Source organism: Leopardus geoffroyi, chromosome B2 (genome assembly GCF_018350155.1).
Source record: "Leopardus geoffroyi isolate Oge1 chromosome B2, O.geoffroyi_Oge1_pat1.0, whole genome shotgun sequence".
NCBI lineage: Eukaryota > Metazoa > Chordata > Mammalia > Carnivora > Felidae > Leopardus > Leopardus geoffroyi.
Genome location: NC_059332.1, coordinates 112,583,820 through 112,605,459, shown reverse-complemented (window position 1 = coordinate 112,605,459; position 21,640 = coordinate 112,583,820). Strand labels below are relative to the sequence as shown.

The 21,640-nt window shown below is 37.3% G+C and overlaps 1 protein-coding gene and 1 long non-coding RNA gene across 8 annotated transcripts in view; one reads left to right on the top strand and one right to left on the bottom strand.

The window, feature by feature from the left end:
• The window catches only part of LOC123608970, a 112,007-nt gene extending 106,216 nt beyond the window's left edge, over positions 1-5,791 (top strand). The window contains exon 5 of the long non-coding RNA XR_006717551.1: positions 4,783-5,791. This is a non-coding gene — a long non-coding RNA (uncharacterized LOC123608970). The remainder of the gene's footprint in view (positions 1-4,782) is intronic.
• A 577-nt stretch (positions 5,792-6,368) lies between these two features.
• Positions 6,369-21,640, bottom strand: part of NKAIN2 (sodium/potassium transporting ATPase interacting 2) — a 998,481-nt gene continuing 983,209 nt past the window's right edge. For 4 of the 7 annotated variants that reach the window (XR_006717547.1, XR_006717549.1, XR_006717548.1 and 1 more), the window contains 3 exons: positions 12,275-12,356; positions 11,498-11,586; positions 6,369-8,100 (listed from right to left, as the gene is read on the bottom strand). Coding sequence is in view for 3 of the 7 variants with exons in the window: in XM_045499459.1 (XP_045355415.1) it covers positions 11,562-11,586; positions 12,275-12,356 (107 nt within the window). In the remaining 4 variants the exon portion in view is untranslated. Of the gene's footprint in view, positions 8,101-11,493; positions 11,587-12,274; positions 12,357-21,640 lie in introns of those variants that run through there. The other 3 variants (XM_045499460.1, XM_045499461.1, XM_045499459.1) reach the window with 2 other exon arrangements.

The following is a 21,640-nucleotide window of genomic DNA, read 5'->3' as shown; positions in this document are numbered from 1 at the left end:
ATAGCTTTAATGTCATCTTATACTGCATATTGTTAAAAATGGAAAATGGAGTAAGGAGGGGACTTTGCTACTCTAGTGCTTCCAATATATGTCCACATACAGAAATATGAAGGGAAAAAAATCTCTCAATTAGTTATTTCAATTTACTCTTTTAACACATGATGTCTTGATTCATGATGCAGTATAATTAGGTATATTTTCAGTTTCTAAATGCATTTCCACAATATATCCATCTTACTTTAAATATATTGGATACATACTATGCCTTACCTCAACAGTTCTTATTTTAAAATTTTAGTGGGTAGGATTTAGAAAAAACCTTTGTTGTTATTCTTGAAATTTATTCTTAAACCTGCAGAACTAGATTGAATTGTAGCCATGAAATGTTAGTGCCCTTGCACCATAACGGATTTCAATCATCATGACAGAACTCTTTCTTTAATAGAAGTGTAATAAAAACCTGCCTAATTATGCATATAACGAGATATTTGATCCAATTCACTGGAAAGTCTGAAAATACTCCCAGCCTTGGTGTCCAAGGTATCCAATCTATCCTTTTTGTGTTTCATTCTTTTTTGAAATAATCATCCTTTCCTTCTTAGTAAAAACATCCCAGGACTATTTTTTAATAATAAACGCACTATCCCAGTTCCATTTATTCCAGTAACAAAATGGGGGTAAGTCTGAAGTGGAGTAGATGTAGAATTTTTTAGTCTCGGCTTTTGTAGCAAGCAGGTCTAGCTAGCGTTATGGATGGGCATATGACACGTTTCATTGCACATGGTCCCCACACTCAGAGGAGTCTGGTGCTTGGTTTAATGTTCTACTATACTCTTCATGAAATTCTTAATATATTATTCTTGAGCATGTGGTGAGTAGACAAGATATCCTGGGGTGACAGCCTGCATGAATGTTTGTGATCTAGCAGCAATACCGGAGGGCACAGGCTTAGGCCCCAGGGCACAGCACGCAGCCTGCAGAGCAATTGGCCTGGGCTGCCTCAGGGCAGTCGGAGGAGCTGCTGGGCTGGGGACCAACTGAGGATAAGATTGGCGGGGGTGACAGTGGCCCCAACAGCAGCAGAAGGGGCAGCTCTACCCCTGGGGGGAAGCAGGGGCCCTTGGCAGCCCTAGGAACTGGGGGGAGGCCAGCTTGCCTATTAATTCCCCAAAAGCCCTCGTCCCCGTAGCTTTTGCACAAATGCTAACTATGACTTTAGTGCTGGGACACGAACTGCTGGTGCTCGGGCAGTAAGCTTCGTCAGAAAATTATTATAAGGTAAACGTATACACATCAGCGTTTAATAAAGCATTATCAGAGCACCATTGGGATTATTCAAAGAGTTTGGAATCTCTCGTTTTGAGAACTGCAGCAACGTTGTAAAAAAAAAACAGATCCGTGGGCTCACACATAAAAAGTAGAGACTAGTATCAGTAATAGACAGAAGATAACTATTTTCATAAGATGCTTCAGAAGAACAAATTATTGAGAAAGACTATTTTAAAATTATTTTTCTTGTAACTGAACATATAGCAGTAGATTACTTAAGTGGGTGTTTTTAAGTACATGGAAACCAGGAAGCCATTTTTAGCTTCTTGAACAAGTTACAGGAAATGTCAGAGGAAACACTAAGATCCTATTATATAATATTTCTTTAAAACTTTTGTTTAACGTTTATTTATTTTTGAGAAAGACAGAGGGAAAGAGAGAGAGAGAGTGCTAGGGCATGCAGGCTAGTGGGGGAGAGGCAAAGAAAGAGGGAGACACAGAATCTGAAGCAGGCTCCAGGCTCTGAGCTGTCAGCACAGAGCCCGACGTGGGTCTTGAACCCATGAGCCGTGAGATGGCGACTTGAGTTGAAGTCGGATGCTTAACCGACTGGGCCACCCAGGCACCTTTATAATTTTCTTTAAAATTTGATTCAGGTTTACATGAAAGTGATTTTTTATGAAGTTTAATCTTTTTTAGAAAAATTGTTCTGTGAACCATTAACTCAAATGACTAATATTTATAAGTAGTTTATCAGAAATTTACTGCAATGTTGTCACTGTTTATAAAATATTCTTCATGGCTCTAGTAACAGTGACAGAAGCAGGGAGATTCTTCTCTAAATTAAAAACTATAGTTTCATAAAAATTATAAAAATTATAAAAGGTTGTGATGCATTTGCACACACTTTCATTTATATTGATTAAAAAGGAATTGGTTCAAAGTATACATTTTGATGACTTAATATTAAGTTATAGAAAGGGGAGTCAAACATCTTATTATCAGTCAAGATATCCCACTAATAAAGTATTGTATTCATTGTATTATTTAAAATTATGACATCTAAGTATTTTTTATTATTTATATTTTGTGTTGTTATTTATATGTTACTATTTGCCCTTATTATGTTTTATAAGTAATAAAATACTTTAGAAGGAAAAGTCTTAATATTTTAGTACCTTTAGTAGCACTCTTTTTCTACTCTTTGAACAAGAGCTCCACATTTGCATTTTTCACCGGTCGTACAAACTATGTAGCCACCCCTGATAGCAAGATATAGACAGATTACTTGACCTATTGGAAATGGAAATGTTTCGTGTCTGAGAGCATTTGCTTTTTGGCACTCAATACAAACACCGAGTATGTTTTGTTTTTCCATTAATTGTTAGCACGGGCCCCTGCCTCTCAACCCTCTGGCCCTGCCCTACCGATCTGCTTTTGCAGATGCAAAGACTAGTTCCATAGGTGTCTGGAACACAAAGTTTTTACGTCTTTACCAGTGGAGGATTTTTCATAATCTTTACTAAATTTGGTAAGTTCCCCGTGACTTGTCATTTGTAACTCCGTGTTCATTTGCTTGACTTCATCCTGAGAGTGTCGGTCAGCCTGAGATAACAATGACAAGAGGCTCAGGTGTCCTGGTGGCCTCCAGTTTGAAGCTTGGAAGATTTATGTCTAGACAGCAGTTTGCAAAACCTCTCTGCATGTGGAGATCAACATATCCCCAAAGGATATAATGAGTAAAACTAGAAGAATAATGAAGAAAAATGACAGGCACACAAAAGGGGAATAAACAGGGTATGCCTCTGGTAAATAACTCCCCGAAGGACTCTTAGAAAAGACTTGCTGATTAATTGAATCAATCCATCATCCTTGGGGTGACAGCATCAATTTGCAATCTTTTTTTGGGAGTTGTTTTATTCCATTGCTGTTACAGCTTAAATTCATATGAGAGTAGAATGAGAGGTTAAAAAATAATAACTGTTTTGTTACTAAGGGGCCACAATTCTGTGCTCTCATTATAGAGAAGGCTTACATTAATTTTAATAAAGGTTTGGACTGTATCAGAGCATCAACATGTGGCTTATAACAGGATTTTTCCTCTCTGAATTTATCATATAGAAATAAACTTTCAATACCTATACAAATTTTGAGCTCATTTGCATCTAAACTCCATGTTTGAGGATTTTTAAAAAATGATCTTCATTATAATTCTAAAGAATATAAAAAGAAGTGCCTTTATCGCTTTTTAGGAGAAACTCACCATCATTTTCTTTGTTGTCACTGACAGTCATAACTCATGATACCGTTGCAGATTTCGGTGGTAAATGAGACTCTGGAATGCATTATCCAGTTCAAGTTTTTGTTGAGTTAAAAGGCATAGAGCACATACATGTCTTAGAGATTTTGCTCTTATAGTTATCAAAAGTGATTGTTTCCGGATACTAGCATGTTTTAAATTGGACATAATACATCAATCACAGATTTTATTCTTTCCTTTCTCGGGAGTGAGTGGAAGGAAGATGTAATAAAATGAAAAGGATTGAACACAGATCCTAAGCAAAGATTCACATGTGGTGAGAATAACTGGGGCTTCAGTGTTTTACAATGTAAGGATCTTGGTATCAAAGCTTTCTGAGTACAAGTGTTTAGTGCTGAAATTTTACCAGAGATGGATCAAATGTCTGAAGGAAGATAGTCTTGTCAATCGCGGTAAGTATTTTCATGATGAAACAGTTCAAGTAATCTCAATCTCTCTAATATTAGCTATTCACAAATGCATTATACGAGAAATAACAGAAAAACTTCTAAACCTTGAAAACAAACATAATTTGTCGACGACATTTACATGTGGGCATAAGTTTTGGTGTGTAAAAAACTGTAAGATAATAAAACATATTTAACATTGAGACTATATTGAACCTAATACACAATAATTCAGACACATTTCATGATCTTATACTATCTTAGAGTCTTCCTTATCAGGGTTCATTCTGATTTAACAGTCCAGGGTCAGTTGACAAATCCCATTGCCTGGGATTTGATGTATTCTATTCTGGTCAGAGTACGCATACAGGAATTTGTTGTAGAATGGTGAGTGATTTGCATTTTCACAATAAATGGTAGTCTTGAGTAATTTCTTGACCTCTGTGGGCCTTAGCTTACTGTCTCTACAATAAATGGGTTTGGATCTCAAAAGTTTGTTCTGTAATGTAACCTACATAAAATGAGCTTGTATTTCTGAGTTTACGACCCATTTGTTAGTATAATGGAATGTTGGCTATTTCTTTCACTGTATTAGAGATTAGGATTTCAACAGTTACAAATGGAGATCTTGGTGCCATCAACAAATAATATTTATCACTTACCAAATGCACACCTTATTTGAGAACTCCAGAGGTGAGAATCTTTTCTTTAGGGTATATATATATATATATATATATATATATATAGTTGCTTTATTAACTTTTATCCCTTTTTTTGCAACTGAGATGTGTGTATTTGACCTCACAGTATGAAGCAACATCCTGCCAGTCATCCACAATGAACCATGTCAACACACCTTTCACACAGGGAACAAAAGTAAAAACAGGCTTCATCATTTCCAAGACTCACCGTGTGGCCAGGAAGTCAAATTCTACAAGTTGATCTTCAGCTTCTTGGAATGTTGCCTCAAAGCCTTTTTTATTTTCAATCGATTTCTGCATTTTGGCTTCTGGGGGTTGGGCAATGAAAGAGCCCCAACAGCAGCCCAAGCCTGATCCCTCTACCTTCTATCCCTTTCAGCTACACAGTGAACCTCAGCTGAAATTATGGTTATGCAATCATAAATTCCTTGGGTTAATCTTTTCTGCTTGCCTACCCTACCCCAACATGGTTCACTTACAGTGTTGTCAACGATTGGTCCTCAAAGGAGCAATGACTAAACGAGTATTCTAAATAATTTTATTTTAAATAATTTGACCTTTAAAAAAAGAAAAAACCCCACCTATGTTAAGCAAAGATTTTTAACATAGTGCCCTAACACCTCTGTCAGCTATTAGCCTGATGCTAACTCTAAATTCCAGATTGAAAGGAAAAAAAAAAAAGTTCTCCAAATGACAGCAAGTCTATTCCAGGCAGTCTTGTAAAAGAACCCTTAGTGTTAGGGGATAATGAAAGTGCGTGCTACCTATGACTGAGCTAACATGGTGCCATGACCTGGCAATTTCTTTTTATTGCTGACATATCCATTCCTGCATAGCACAGAACATCAGCGTTGCCTTCATGTAAATTTAATAGGTTTTCCTTGTCAATGATATAATCAGATACACTGTGAGAAGGAGGGGCTTTCAGGGATGGCTCAGAAGCTTAATTGTTTTTCCATTTATTTTTAAAATGCAAATTACACTAGTAAGTCAAAAAAATCACTCTGTTAAAAATACATTCAGAATTAACAAACGCAAAAAAAAAAAGACACATCAGGATTGTAACTCTTGCCTTCTGAATATTAGGTTTATAACAAAAGCTCAGCCTAGAAAAATAGCATTCTTCACCGGATTTTGAGGAGGAATCAGCTGTACAACTCAGATGGTTTTCCAGATATAATCACACTACTGTGCTCACTGCTCCCAAAAGAAGACCTGTCCACGAATTACTCTTTAGTAGTCAACAACTGGTTTTGAAAATTTTGGTGGTGATGATAGTAGTGATTAAGTGGTAGCTTGGCTGCAACTTAAAGCAGGAATATGAGGGCTTGTTCTCTGTGCACTTAAATCTCTATCCATATACATGTCCTATAAGGTGGAATCTCATCACAGCATGAATGTACAGTGAAACCTCATTTTAATTTTCATGTTAATAGTCACATTAGAATAGTTTCTGGCATGTAGAGTATTTAAATTTTAAGAATCAGAGGACAATAAATTGGTAAATATTTTTCTCCTACATTAAACATGCATGTCACTATAAAATCATTATATGAGGTTTCACTGACATGTTTGCAATTATTTATTTTATACATGTATGTATGGACAAACATATACAAGCCACTGAGAAAATTCAAGCACAAGTGCTGGAACCTTTTTTTTTTTTTTTTTTTTTTTTTTTTTTTTTTTTTAGTTTATGTTCCAATATAACCTTTGTTCCTTTATCGTTTTTGAATGTATATGTGTGTATTTCACAGACATCCATGCAAACACAGTAATGGGGCTGGTTTATGTAGATCTGGATGGGCTAAGGTCCAAAGTAGGTTAACCCAATAACTGAGGAAACTACATAGAAACCAAGAGAGAAAACATTGCTCCATGCCAATTTGTAACTTTTCAAGTCTCAATTTCACTGCACTGAAGGATGTTGTATTAGTTTTAAAAAAATTGATTTTAGCATCTCAGGTGGATCCAAGAAAAAACATGACTCTTCGGAGTTCCTGATAAGCCTGAGCTAATTATGTTTCCCACTAATGAAAACCAAATAATGCTTGAGTATATAGAACAAAATTTCCTAGGAATTCAGAATATTCCATAAACACATTGACCTACTATTAAGTTTCCAAAGGCATCTTGTTGCCAACTACGTTAACAGCACAGTTTTTCTGCCACAATAATACAGGAGGATTAAAATACACTCTAACACACAACAGATCCCCCAAATACCACAAAGAGATCTCAAATATTTCACCAAGGTAACTATTGCTCCCCCCGCCCACCCAAAAAATAATCTCGTACGCTGAAGTTAGGAAAAAAAGTTCACCTACGTAGGGTCTTCCATTTGAATTAGATATAAAAGAGTAAACATAGCTAATACATATTCAGTTGGCCTCTGTTGATAGAAATCCACAGCTGTTTCTGTGTTAGTAAAAGACATTTGTAGATACTTATAAAAGCACCTAGAGTGCAGTAAATAAAATCAGTGAGTTAAGCCATTTCTGTTCTCTGCTTCCAGTAGATTATGAGTTTAGTAGATTAATAAATTTTACTTTGTCCCACCCAACCCCTTCAGAAGACCATATTTAAGAATTATAAAGAACATGATTATTGTTGTTGTTGTTATTGTCACTTGTCTGTTTTTGGCCACCATGGAGGTTCAATGATAAAGCACTTTGCTGACAGCTGGCAGTTTTTGTACACAGACACACTGAGCTGCTGAGCTATGCAGTCCTGTTTCTTGACGTGAAACACACAGACTCAAACTCGTTCGGAATTAATAGCAGTGTGTTAGCCTAAAGGAAGTGACTTGGGGAGGTCTGCACTGAGACTCGGGCGCACAACTTAGGTGGGTTAAGGCAAGTATGTACGGTATAGCCTTTAGGGCAACCTGCCATTTCGGACTTCGGTTACAAGGTCATCATGGCATGTTTTGTTTGTTTTTGCAATTACATTGCCTACGTAGCCGTGGTGCTATCAAGACGTATGGAGTGCAGAAGACAGGGCTGTCAAACTAATGTGCCCTGGATGACTTTGCAGCTCACAGAGGCCGACTGGCTGGGCTGCAGAGTAGTTAGTGACGGCCAGCAGAGGGCACCAACACATCTCCTTATGAACTTTCCAAAGGCCTGGGAGAAAGAAGCCTACTTTCAGGAAATCCAAGATGGGAGTGTCCTGCATATTTGTTTCAGTTAGAAAGAGGAGGCCAAGAGGAATTAGTATGTGCCTCTGTGTGTGTGTGCGTGCGTGCGTGTGTGTGTGTGTGTGTCTCAGTGTATGTAGAGGCTTTATGTTTGTTCTGTTAACATGTATATATATTTAAACTCAGTTGCTTCTTGCTCTTCATAAAATGCAGGAGGCCACTGCAAAACAAGTTCTTTGAAAGGTCCAGGAGCTGACATACTGAGGCCATCTGTATTATTTTGACCTGGTAGAGAGAAAGAGAGAGAAAGAAAAGTTGTTTTTAATCAAGGGGGAGAGCCCAGCATCTTTCTCACCTCTCCAAGCACAAGAACAAGCAAAAATTAAACACAAAAAAGTCCAAGCCCAAATTGTGCTTAAAATGAGACAACTTTCCTCTCCGTTTCTTTTTCCTCTGTAACCTCTTGGGTAAAGTGGCCACTTATGATAATTTAAAATCCATTTCTGGGGACAAATGAAATGAATATGTATTGCTATACAATTAGGCTGCCAAAAAGAATGCAGTGTTTTCAAATGTTGCTAATATACCATGGGATATTCTCACAGTTTATACTGCGGGAGCCCAAAGACATCTCTACTGGCGATGGCACATAGGTCAGTGGTAGTCAAAACAGCTACTTTGTTAGAAAATTAACCTGTGGACATGGGAATGTTTTTGTGAGGGAGCTTCATGGCTATTATTTGTTTCAAAGAAGTTTACCAAACCATAAGAAACAAATTAATGAAAACCTTTTCTTTTAGGATGGATGATAGATAATCTAAAGAATTACAGAACATTCTCCCAACTTAACTCAAAAAGAGAGGGCTGTCTATTCAATGACTGTAGGAACTGAAATGTGGCTGTGAATGGAAGTCAGGGCAGTGTTTTCAAAGCTCTTAGCCACGGATTTGCTGGGCATAATGGAAATCCCACAGCTAAAACTGCACATTACTTTTTTAAGCATTTGCGTTCCTTCTAAGGAACAGCTTTTATTTCCAGTTGCTATATAATATCATGAAAGTGCTTGAACTGGACCATGATGTTGAATTACTCTTACTTTATGAGACTTATTATGGCAGGTTGACAGGAAAAGCTACTCCCTAAAGGACAAAGACATAGGAGATGTTCGGGTCCCTTCCTCTCAGCAGGGGTGAAATTTATGCATGAGTCACTTTTGGTTTTTCACAGGGTTTGAATAGGCGATGGCTGTCAAATGAGTGGTTCTGAAGGCTACCATGTTGAAGGCTACTGCATAATGTAAAATCAGAAGAGGATAGTTGGTTGCAGAGAAAGGGAGGGGTGCAGGCATGTTTGGAGGTATGGCAGCCAAGTTAGTGTGAGAAGTACAACTAAGTACATTAAAAATCAGGAAATATAATGAATGCCAGAGCAAACTCACAGGTCTAAGAGTTTGGAAAGAACACTGAACTAAGGGGTTAGGAAAACTGGTTGATAATTGGGGGTGGCACAACTAACAGGTTGTGTGACCTTTGTTTTCCTTTCTCTTCCTCCAGTTTCCTCATCTGTAAAATAAAATCTCAGTGTTGTAGAACTTGAAGTCCGGTAAGGGGATGTTTTGTAGAAGGGGCAGTGGTAGTATTTTGACTAGTGATTTGTTATATGCAATTAATTCTAACTTCCTAAATCTGAATGTCATGGAACATTCAACTTTTTTCATGAGCAGTGAGACTTGAAATTTCTTACATAATTTTAGTGTTCCCAGGCAGTAAGGAAGAAAATAATATTTTTATTACTTTTCATTTGTCATTTAAAGTCTTCTATTTAATAAAATCATGGTAAGTTTGGTCCTCAGGAATTTAATAATGGATATTAAATATGCAGGGTCCCCTTTTTGAAGACATTAGAATTATGGATGCCTGATTTGAAACAATATACTTGATTATGTATAATTAGCATTCTCTAAGATAGCTAATCCTGTATATGTGGTTACATGTAACTTATTATAGCTTGATCATATTTATTGATCATTCATATTCATAAACACAATGAAGTGTTACATGATGAAGAAATGCTATGTGATATTGTCAGAAACAAGCAATTACAAGCTTTGTAGATGTTCTGGTCTACTCTTGAGCACATATTGTTGCATGTTATTTGGGTGGATATTATATGTGATCTATTGTTTCCAGAGGAAATCCCTTCGTATACTATGAAATATAGTATATTATATATTATATTGTATAGTATATTGATTTCTGATTCGATAAAGTCTTTTCATGAGTAATATTGGTTCACATAAGCATTGTTCCCAGTACTACTAAGTTATGTTTCTTAAGCATTTACCATGTGGCATGTTTTACGTCTTATATATTTATAAATTCAAAATAATTATATGAAGTACATGTGCTATCATCTCTCTTTTGCAGGTAAGGAAACTTAGATTTGATGAGAATAATTAAAGTTATTCAAATCAAGTTGTATGCTCAAGGTCATAAAGAATTTCATCTCTAGTACTCTGCCTTCTAGGTCCTCTTAACCACTGTCCTGTATTGCTTTGCCTTTATGTTTTAATAGAACACTTTATATAAAGCTATGATACAATATAGGGAAGAGTGGTAAAGAACTTAAAGGGTTTATAATTTTACTTTTTGTGTGAGCTATCAAGTCTTCCTGGGAGGACAGGAAATTTTGGTCTAAACAGAAAACAAGTATAGTGCTAGGCAAAAGAAAAAAAAAAAAAAGAGAAGTATCAGAGGAAAAAGAGATTTAAAACTCTTCCATAAAATATATATTTTAAGATATAATTTGAAGGATAGTGGTATTTCATCTTGAAAAAAAATATGTTTGGTGTCAAGAGAACAGCATGGGCAACTAGAGAAACACATGTCATATTGGTGGAAAGCAAGAGTTCTAGTTTCACTGGCAAAAAATGGGTAAGATGGCAGACTACTAATGCCCTCAATAGATTATAAGATTCATCAGGACAGGAGCCAGCTCTTATTCATTATTACACTTTCCCAGTATCTCCTAGCATCAGCTGCATATGGTTGGGAGTCAAAAGTTGTTAAGGGTTGAAGAGAAGAGAGAATATTTCAGCAAGATATTGGGGCCAGGTCAGAGGATACTTGTAAGCTACGGTAAGCAATGTGGACTTTGTTTAGTAGGTAATAGGGATTAATTGATAGTTTGGGGGCAAGGAGGGGAAAGAGTCAAAGTGGTACTTAGGGAAGAGTAATTTGGCAGCCACATGGAAGACGGGACAGAGGTACTAAATAGAAAGAGACAGGAAAACGTAAGGTAATGAACGCTGATTTAGGGCAGTGGTTATGGGGATACAAAAGAGATTGTGTGATGCACTGTTTGCAGAGGGAAGGCTTTGAATGCATATAGTATTGGCGGATTTCTGAACAGATCAGGTCTTTTTTTATGGGCGGTATTGCCAAATACTTCCAAAGAAAAGCGCAGGCATGATGCATAGATCGTTCCCCTTTTAAAGAGAAGCTTACAAGGAGGTGTATAAAGATTACTTTAATCTCTTGGAAGAGAAATACTCCAAATCCATTTATCATCCTAGACATTAACAATACTAAAAGGCAAAATGATTCAATGGTGGAGGACAATGACGACAAACACATATCTTCAAAGAGAGAAGCTCACATTTCAAAATGAATTGGAATCTTACTTTCTATTTTGATCTTCGCTTGCAATTCAGCATATCACTTGATGCTGATATATAGAATTTGTTATCAGTTGTTATCCAAGGGAATTTGCCTAAACACAGATATAAAAATCAGGCTCTGATTGTATGTCTGCTCTCTGGAGTGCTAGAGTTAAGGGTCTGATAAATTTCAGTGTTACTCTTCTGGCGTAATTTTCACTTCACATCAGAAAAAGAATAAAGAATATTATTGCTCAGTTTTTTTTTAACACTATATATAACTATAGGGTTATACTATATATAACTATATATAGCCTATCATTTATCATCCAAATGAGAATACTTTTGAGAGTAAGAAGAGGTACTGGTAATAACTATACCAGGACAACCTATGTAAACTGAGACTCTCCTGGGAAAACCAGAACACATAGTTTATATATAGTTGCATATAACTACCCATAATGTTATATCATTTTCAAAATATATAACTTTTGGGTCATTCAAAGAAGTATTAATAAAGTATTCAAAGAAATATTAATAAAGGCTTTTTAGCTATGTAGTTGATACTTTATATAAGACTAAAAGTAACTTTAGAGATGGCATTTCTGATAAGTTAAATTTAAAAATGAATTATGAAGAAAATGTTATTAGAATTATCCCAGCCAAAACAACATTAATAGAAGAGAAAATACTGGAAGTATGTAGTTGAAGGACAGCTGCATGCCATCTATTTTGCACCATGACAGTGCTTACTTAATCATCTTTTAGTATCATAGAGTACCTCCAAAATAAAGTACTTACATGTACATAGGCTGTAGTTGTAAATGAGATGTCTTCTGAGGCCCTTGATAGCCATAAGAATCAAAGCCACCTATGAAATCAACTGAAAAGGGACAATTGCTTTCATTAATTAACTTTTCAAAATAGTTTAGCATTCATGATCAAGATCTCACACAGATTACTAATATAAACCATTTAATAATCTATTAAAACCTAAGTGACTAATTGTGGAGGAAAACAGATAGTTCCTTCAGGGTAGTGATATTTCCCCCCTCAACTGTGAGATTCAATTATTGCTTTACAAGAATCTATTCACTTGGGAGAAGAAATTATGTACTCTTCTCAAGCAACCAAGACCTAATTGGAATAATAAAATTCACTTGCAGAGTAAAGATGCTGTATGTCTTTTTTGGTTAGTGTGGAGATTTTCTGCAACACATTACAAATGTAAAGAATAATGATCGCTTAAGTGCATGTACCTATCAGCAATTGCAGCACTAGTAATGATATTATATACTATGATTGTCAAGTACAGGGTGCTATGATGGAGCTTGTGTAAATTAATTCAACATGGTTGTGACTGCCATTATGTGTTTTATAATCTGAAATAGGCAATCAGAAATAAAGATGTAGAGCAAAGTTTAACCAAACATTCAAATGCAATACATACTTCGATATTTAAAATATAATAACATATAACAAAATTACCCAAAATGGCTGTAATAATATCTCCTATTTCATATCTGCTTACACTGTGGCCTTGACACTCCTCCCTTCTGGTGGTTTTGGTCTGTGTCCTTGCCACTTGAACCTGGGTAAAACTTAGTGGCTGCTTTATGAATATGGTAGAAATGAAACTATGTGGCTTTCAAGGTCAGATCATAGAGATGTCATACATTTCCCTATTGTATTTTGAGATGCTTAGAACACAGCCACTGTGCCCAAACAAGTCCATGTGAAAAGATCAATGAAGAAGCCAATGGTATGTGTATTTTGACTGATAGGCTAGCTGAGGTTCCCGCTGATAGCCTGGACACGTGAGAGAAAATGCCTTCAAATGATTCCAGCTTCAAGCTGCTTAGTCAACCCAGTCATAGAGTCTTCCCAGCTGAGGCCCCTGAGATCAAAGAAAAGCCATTCTCATGGTGCCCTGTCTGAATTCTTGCCCACAGATCGATGAAACAGTAAATACTAAGAATACTGGGAAAAAGTTTTGTGTTTATTTTTTTTTTTTTTTCTGCTCCTGGACAGAAGCAGAAGGCTGTGTGGTAGGGATAAAAGAGGCAAACCGATGAAAAGCTGGCAAGACAGATGACAGGAGAGAGAAAGGGATATAGAGACTGAAATAGGATGCCTGTGGATATCTTTACTTGTTCTAGAGTCATATTCTATTGGTTTAGCTTTGAATAGTTTTTGTTCTCTTTCTCCCCCCCTCAACTGTGAGATTCAGGTGCTACAGGTAGAAATTGGAGCAAAGTATGAAGTAACATAAAGTCCATGATGTCTGTTTATATAATGGGGAAATATTTTTTAATAGATTTTATTTTTTAGAGTTGTTTTAAGTTTATAGCAAAATTAAGCAGAAAGTACAAAGAGTTCCTATATAGCCCCTCCAACAAACTCTGCCACTAGTAACATCCCTCACCAGAGTGGTACATGATTACAACTGATGAATTTACACTGACACATCATTATCACCCAAAGTCCAGAGTTTACATTAGGGTTCACATTTGGTGTTTTAAACTACATTTTTTGATGAATGTATAATGACCTGCCTCCACAGTGTTAGTCTCATACAGAATCATTTTGCTGCCCTAAAAATCCTCTGTGCTCTGCCTTTATCCATCCCTTCCCCAATCTCTAGCAACCACTGATCTTTGTACTGTTTCCATAGGCTTGCCTTTTCTAGAATGTCACAAAGTGGGATTGATACAGTACTGGAACCTTTCCCGATTGTCTTATTTCACTTAGTAATGTGTCTGTAAGGTCGTTTCATGTTTTTCATGGTTTAATATCTCATTTCTTTTTATCTTGAGAACACATTTTTCTAGGATGAATTTCTCTTCTTATCAAAAGTGGAATAGTATAAGAACAAAGGCCATGGTGTTAAAAGGATCAAGGTTCAAATACTGCTTTGACCACTTGCCAGCTGTGTAACCACAGACATGTCATTTAACATTTCTTAAAACAGGAATTAAAATAGTTATTTCATACAATTAGTATGAGGATAAAATAAAATAAGGAATGTAGAGCCCTGGGTGAGACATATGGTGTGGAGGAAGAAAATTAAAAGCCCCTGAAAAAATTCAGGATTTTCTTTATAAATCTTTTAAGCCATGCAGTGTAGGAGAAAGAGAAACAGAAAATGTTTAATTTGGGATAACGATGGAACCATACCAGAAGATGAATTAAGAGAAGGAACCTCCTTTGTTTCCTGAATTGCCTGTATACATACATTAGCTAATATAAAGGGTACCAGAAGAGCTATACAATAATTGAATGTCAACTATATTTAAGGTTTGTATTTTGAGAAATTATTGTCTATGATTGGAAATTAATTTCAGATAGTGCCTAAATTCCCTTTTATTTGGGTTTTCTCTTGTCAACATTGAAACTTGATCAAGGACTAGTTTACTGAGAGGTATTCACAGTGTTAGAATTTCCTGGTTAGTGTCTCTTCCACTGAAATTGAGATCCGAGTTAAACTCAGGTTTATTGTTATTGTTATTGGTATTTTGAAATATTTCTCGGGCTTGTTTCCAGGGGTTTGAGATGGATAGCAGAAAAGGTCAGATGGTAGTTACAAACCAAAGATTGTAGTCACTCTACAATCAAAGGATAACTAAAAGAAACCAAGATGAATCTTCAAGTCCAATGGATAGAATCAGGACCAAAAATGGAAAACAAAGCTTGAGCTGGGAGCAATGTAGACCTTCCTAAGACATGAGAAAAGGCCAGAAGGGAAATGAGGTGTGTTCTTAGTATGTGTTGTGAACAGTGTTTGACTTGTCTAGGGCTTGCTTTCATTAGCCATCTGGTGTAGGGGTTGGTAGTGCTGGCTTACAACTCCCCATGTGGGGAGGATCACATAAAAACTCTGATGGAAGGATTGTCATTTTTCTGATCATTCAGATCGTCTGGAGCCATAAAAAAGGATCCAACAGCAGGTGATTCAGAACCAAGATGAAAAAGAAGAGGATCTAAATGTAGCCACGATGGATTTTTACCATTTCACTTATGAGGGAGGCATTCAAATTTAAGCAACAATCAAAGGGCATATTTTATAAACATGCTTTAGTTCACAGCCAAGGAAATTATGTAAGGCCAATTTCCACATGCATTCATTCCCAGTAATTGTTTGGATGTCTTCCTAAAGACTTGAGGGAGAGGAATAGAAATAAGCTGGATCCAACCAACCACTATAGTTAATATTACGGTGGTCAGTGTAGGTAGATGTGATTCCTTGCTCTTCTTTTCCAGATGATGCTTCAACCACATATGGAACTCCTTGTGGTGTCACATGGGTGAAAAAAAGAAGTAGAAGAAACTATTTGTTTCTTTTTCAAAAAAATGAGTCACTGGGGTTAACTTACATTTTTAGAATACTGTTAATACTGCTTTGGTCTATTTTCCTTTTCTTTTACATAATCACATTTATCAAGTCTATAAAGTGGCTGCTACATGCTGTGAAACTTTTCTGAGCAGTAAGGGTCATGAAACATCTGACAGGTCCTTTTCCAAGTAATTGTGATGGCATCTAGATGTTTGGTTCATAGCTTATCTCTGCATTATTTAGAAAAGTGTACCTGTTATTCCTCTGGAATCTCCTTAATTCCTGAAAATAAAAATAAAGTTCTGGGGTGCTGGGTGGCTCAGGCGGTTAAGCGTCCGACTCCTGATTTTGGCTCAGGTCAAGATCTCATGGTTGGTGAGTTTGAACCCCACACCAGACTTTGTGTTGACAGCAGGCACAGCCTGTTTGGAATTCTCTCTCACCTCTCTCTCTCTCTCTCTCTCTCTGCCCCCTCCCATCCCCCCACCATGCTCATTTGTGTGCCTTCTCTCTCTCTTTCAAAATAAACAAATAAACAAAAAAATAAATAAAGTTTCAAACAATTGCACAATACTTAATAGTTTCTAAAGCCCTTTCAGGTGATATTAATTATCTCTGCAAAATTACTGTGAGGTGGGTGGGAATAATTATCTTCACTGTACAGATAAATACAGTTTTACTTGACTGCTTGGGGGACACACAACAGCTGAGGACAGGGCTGGAAGTGAGGTGTTCTGTTTCCTTCCTAAGTATATTGAAAAGTGATTTCTGCTTTTCACTCATGCTATTCCAGTAAATTCCTGGAAGGTTATCAAAGGTTTTGCATCAGATTTTGGATTAAATCTAAAATCTTTAGGCTTTTGTTTTCTTTTTATAGTATTCATTTAACAAGAGTTTTTGAGTGCTTTCTTTGAGTCTTCCATTGGTTGTAGATGCTTCATTTTGTTGTTTATTCTCTAGCGTCTCTCCTCTGCTCTTGCTAGAAGATGTACTCTTATAATAATCAATAATCAAATAATAAAGCAATAATCAAAGCAAAACCCACCTATGATGGATTTTCCAGTAATAGTTACTAATGAGATGTCTTGGTTTTTCTGTAACATATCTTTAAAATTTTTTTTTTTTTGTTTTTCAACGTTTATTTATTTTTGGGACAGAGAGAGAGCATGAACGGGGGAGGGGCAGAGAGAGAGGGAGACACAGAATCGGAAACAGGCTCCAGGCTCTGAGCCATCAGCCCAGAGCCTGACGCGGGGCTCGAACTCACGGACCGCGAGATCGTGACCTGGCTGAAGTTGGACGCTTAACCGACTGCGCCACCCAGGTGCCCCTCTGTAACATATCTTTAAGAAGAGATAAGGTGAGCATCCTTCAAAGTTTAGTTCGTTTCTTCTGAACTATAAAACCATATAAACATTTATTTATTTTTTTTTACATTTTTTTTAACGATTATTTATTTTTGAGACAGAGAGAGACAGAGCATGAACAGGGGAGGGGCAGAGAGAGAGGGAGACACAGAATCTGAAACAGAATCTGAGCTGTCAGCACAGAGCCTGACGCGGGGCTCGAACTCATGGACCGTGAGATTATGACCTGAGCCGAAGTCCGACGCTTAACTGACCAAGCCACCCAGGTGCCCCAAAACCATATAAACATTTAAATGATCCTTTCTTCTGAAAACTATTTATAGTCTCAGCCTCCTCTTGTATAACTCTGATTATGGTGTTTTTCAAAGGAAAGAGGCATGTTGTCTTTTTAGCCACTTGGCATTTTGTCTATTATTTCAACACTTACCAGAAAATATGAAAAACGGAAATTACTGAAGGGCTGAAATAGAATTCAGAGAATGAGAAAAAAAAAGATGACAATGAGTTCAAGATAATGGAGAGAGAGGTAGAGAATATGTGACCTGCCAAGTTTTTGCACATGGGGGAAGGAGAGGAAGAGGCAAGAGTCAAAGTCAACTCAGAAATTTGTTGACTAGGAGAATGCTGTTGCCTATAACAGAAAAGAATGTCAGGAAGGAGTTGGTGCTTGGCTTCATTTGGAAATACAGCATGTAAGGTACAAGTGTCAGGGACCAGGAAATCCATGCAAAAAGAGAAATGTAACTCGAACTGGTGCAAGGCAAGTTGGAGATTTGCTGGGATTTCAGAGATTAGCTTCCCCTCACTCAACTTTATTGTGTTTCTTCTCCACCTGACATATTGTAATCTACTTGTTTCTTTGTTGAGTCCCTTGCTCTAATGTAAGATGCATGAAATTTACTGTTTACTACTGTTCACTACAGTAACCCAGAACCCAGAACAGTGTCTTGGTGCATGGAAGACTGTCCTTATGGGATGATCTCTATAGACCTGCTAGGCTGTAAGGAAAAATAAGAAATCATTGGAGCATGGAAGATGTTGGTAAAATTCTTAAGTGAAATTCAACTGTTTTTACTCTTCCTTCCTTAAGGCCTTCAATTATAATAAAGAGAAGACCTTTTATAGAAGATCTATAATACTTGGTCCTATGAGATAAAAGAAACTTTTTTGAATACCAATGGGAAGAAGCCACCACTGTAGTCCCTTTGGCCTAGAGGAGTAGAGGCAAAGAGGCTAAGACATGCCTTAGCATCAAAGTGACTGGTGAGAGAGTCATTCATCGATGAAGGCTATCAAAGGTTGCAAATGTTGATTACTGGTAGGAAAACATTATTCTCTTTCTGAGAATAACAAAGGTAGACAGTGGGGCAGAAGTTGACAAAATAAAATAAAAATTGTGCTTGCTTAATCATTGCCTCATCGGAGGGATTTGCTTTTGGTCTTCTGAAGATAGCTCTGGAAAGTTATCATTTTCTTTGCAATTGTTACATTTTCTCTTTGCCTTATTTTTTCCTATCTGAAAAATGGGTATATTTATTCTACTGACCTATGGAGACATGGCGAGGCCCATTATTTTAAATTAGTAAAGAGCCATATCAGTTTAATAACTATGATTTAATAACATTAATAATAGTGGAATTTAGAAATTACCAAGTAAGTGAGAAATGCTTTTTGAATAAATATTCTTTGCTAAAATATATTCCCTAGTGTGAACTTCCCATTTATGTAAACCTCTTAATCAGCAACACTGAGTTCAGTAAACCTAAAATTGCCTTTTTAAAATACATGTTGGCAGTGAGGTATTGTAATATAAAATTGTACCTGGTCATTAATGACAAAGCCCCTAGTCAACATACTCCCTTTTGGAGACAGAGCTGGAAAAGACCATGAGGAGAAATTTTAAAAGGCAGATCATAGAAAGCTCAGCCTGAATATTTAGAAGAACTCATTGAAAGACATTAAAGAATTTGTGTGGGCTATGAAAATAGAGTGTATATCCATTTTCTCTGCAGGTGAGAATTTAAAGGGTACTTGTCTCCAGTTGCACAAAGGAAATTTAGAGCATAACCAGTCATAGGCCAAATCCAAAAGAACCACCTCCCACCCACACAGACTTCCTTGGGGGCAGCAATTCAGCTTACTGTGTGAGCTTAAGGTGTTTGGTCTGGGATAAAATCCCTGAGTGGACTCTGAGCTACTGTTTTTATTTCCTGATGAGGGAAACACAACCCTTTGTAGGGTTACCTCACCTTGTTGTTGCCTTAAAGGTCACTGAAGTAACCGTTATAGCCCAGAGAGCTTCCAACAGACAAAGCACACACTGAATGCAATGAGACTTACTAGCTAAATCACTGCAGATGTGGCATTTCCTAACCTTGTCCAGCAAATGTATTTTCTTACGGTCCTATTTTCACGTTTCTCTTTTAGTTGCATTAGAACCAGATCCTCCATATTTTATACTTGGTGACACATTTACATATGCTAAAGAATGAACATGAAAAGCAATCACTACAATGTGGTCATAGCAGAAGAAATATTTCTTTAGTTAGAAATAGTTTGAGTAACCACTTGAAGCTTTTGGTTTTAAACACTTAATAAAAAAATAAAATATGAGTCCCACTTGACAAACTATTCTGTCTTTTAGCTCTTGCCTACATCTGCAGTGAAGGCAGAACCGTAGGGGGGATTTGAAGAAACACATGCTGGTTTTCTGCTGACGCCAGGATCTTGCTATCAGACAGTGTTCTAATATTGTACATCACAGGGAAGTAGGAAAGTAGCATAAAGATGGAGGGCTCTGGACTCAGAAGACCTACCAGCATCATGCCCACAAGCAGGTCACAATTGCTCTGAGCCTTATTTTCTTCCCCTCTAACTTGGAAATAATGAAGCGATTCCAACTTCATAGGGTTATTGAGAGAGTCAAGTCTCAAATGCAGCACTTGGCATATGTATACTAAAGATACACCATGGATAGATTTCGGATCTCATCTCTTTTTGGAAGGGATTTATACAAAGAGAACAATTTGAATTCTGCTTTAAATGCATATTTGGGTTCTTTGTGGAGAGGATGAGCACTCTGTATTAGAATTTACAAGAGTATTGTGTGGGATGACACAGGTACTGAGTCATCAGCAGAAGCTGAGGACAGCTGAGGACAGTCTATGGAAACCCTTCAGCCATGCATTCTTTTGGTGGTCTGACAAACAACAGGAAAAGCCTGTATGACCTGGTATAGAAAAAAAAGGGGGGGGGAGATATTTTTTACTTAAAAAGAAACTACATAGAACTGTGTTTTCATATTTCAAATATTTTTTGGAAGTCACATCATATATTCTGTAAAAGGACAGAGAGAGGCTGGGACCAGTCTTGTTTGTGGTCTCTGAGGCTTCAGCTTCTATGCAGGCAAAAGGGACTGTTCAATGGAGTGTGCCACAATGAAGACACTGACAGCTTCTCCTCCTGGATTGGGCAGAGGGCATGAGCTCAATGGTTGGTGGAAGGATTACTCTAGAGAGGAGAAGCTTTGACTGTGTGTGCCTCAGATTTGAGCAGGGTTGCAAGGAGAAAAAAGGATACTTGCCAGTGTAGAAAATTTTTCAGGTTCTAGGAGAAAAATGGACGGGTTTCATGTTTGATAACTTTAATTTTCATGGTTTGAGTACTAGGCTTAGGTTCAGAACCCACGCCTGGGTTTGGAGCAGATCCCGAGGGAAGTCAGTGGTAAGGAGTGAGGGTGTCGTTGAGCAGGAGAGAGCATCCAGCCATGGTTAGGGACCTTCTCCAGCCATGGGCAGTGACCCAGGATTAGAAGTGGAGAAAGTGAACCTGAGCCTCATCATGCATGGTTGTTGAAAATCCAAGTGTGATGCAAATACAGGCCAGGTAGGAGATAGGGGGCCGGTGGGGGCATCACTGCCACGAGTAATCCTGCACAGAGATGAGAAGTAGAAAGATCCGAAGAATGAGAAAAACAAATGTTCCCATAGAGGGAAGTTCCTAACTGAAGATGAAGATAAGTTTTTCTGGGAGGGAGGCAGGGGAACAGGTAGGGGGAAAAAACCCAGGAGTTTATAGTCAGGCAGAGAACTTTAAATTTGTGATTTTGGAGAAATTTCCTTTCTCCACAGTGAAGGTGATCCAAATTAGCCTCTTTGATGAAGGAAATTAAGGGGTAGATGAAGTGAGTGGTAATGAGGGGTGGCAAGTGCTGAGAAGGTCAAGAAATTGTAAAGCTAGAGTCAGACAATTATGTATCCAGGCATCTTTAATAATTTCAATAGATGTGGAGGAGCATACAGAATGGGATGAGATCACTAAGCAAACTTCACCTTCAAGGTGCCTGGGCTCACTTTGTGCCATGCCATTTGGATGAATCAGATTTACCTGTCTTTGTTTCTTTCTTCCCTGTTAGCATGCTTTCAATGAGATATGACATGCCTTTCAGTTGAAATTGGAGAGAGCAGT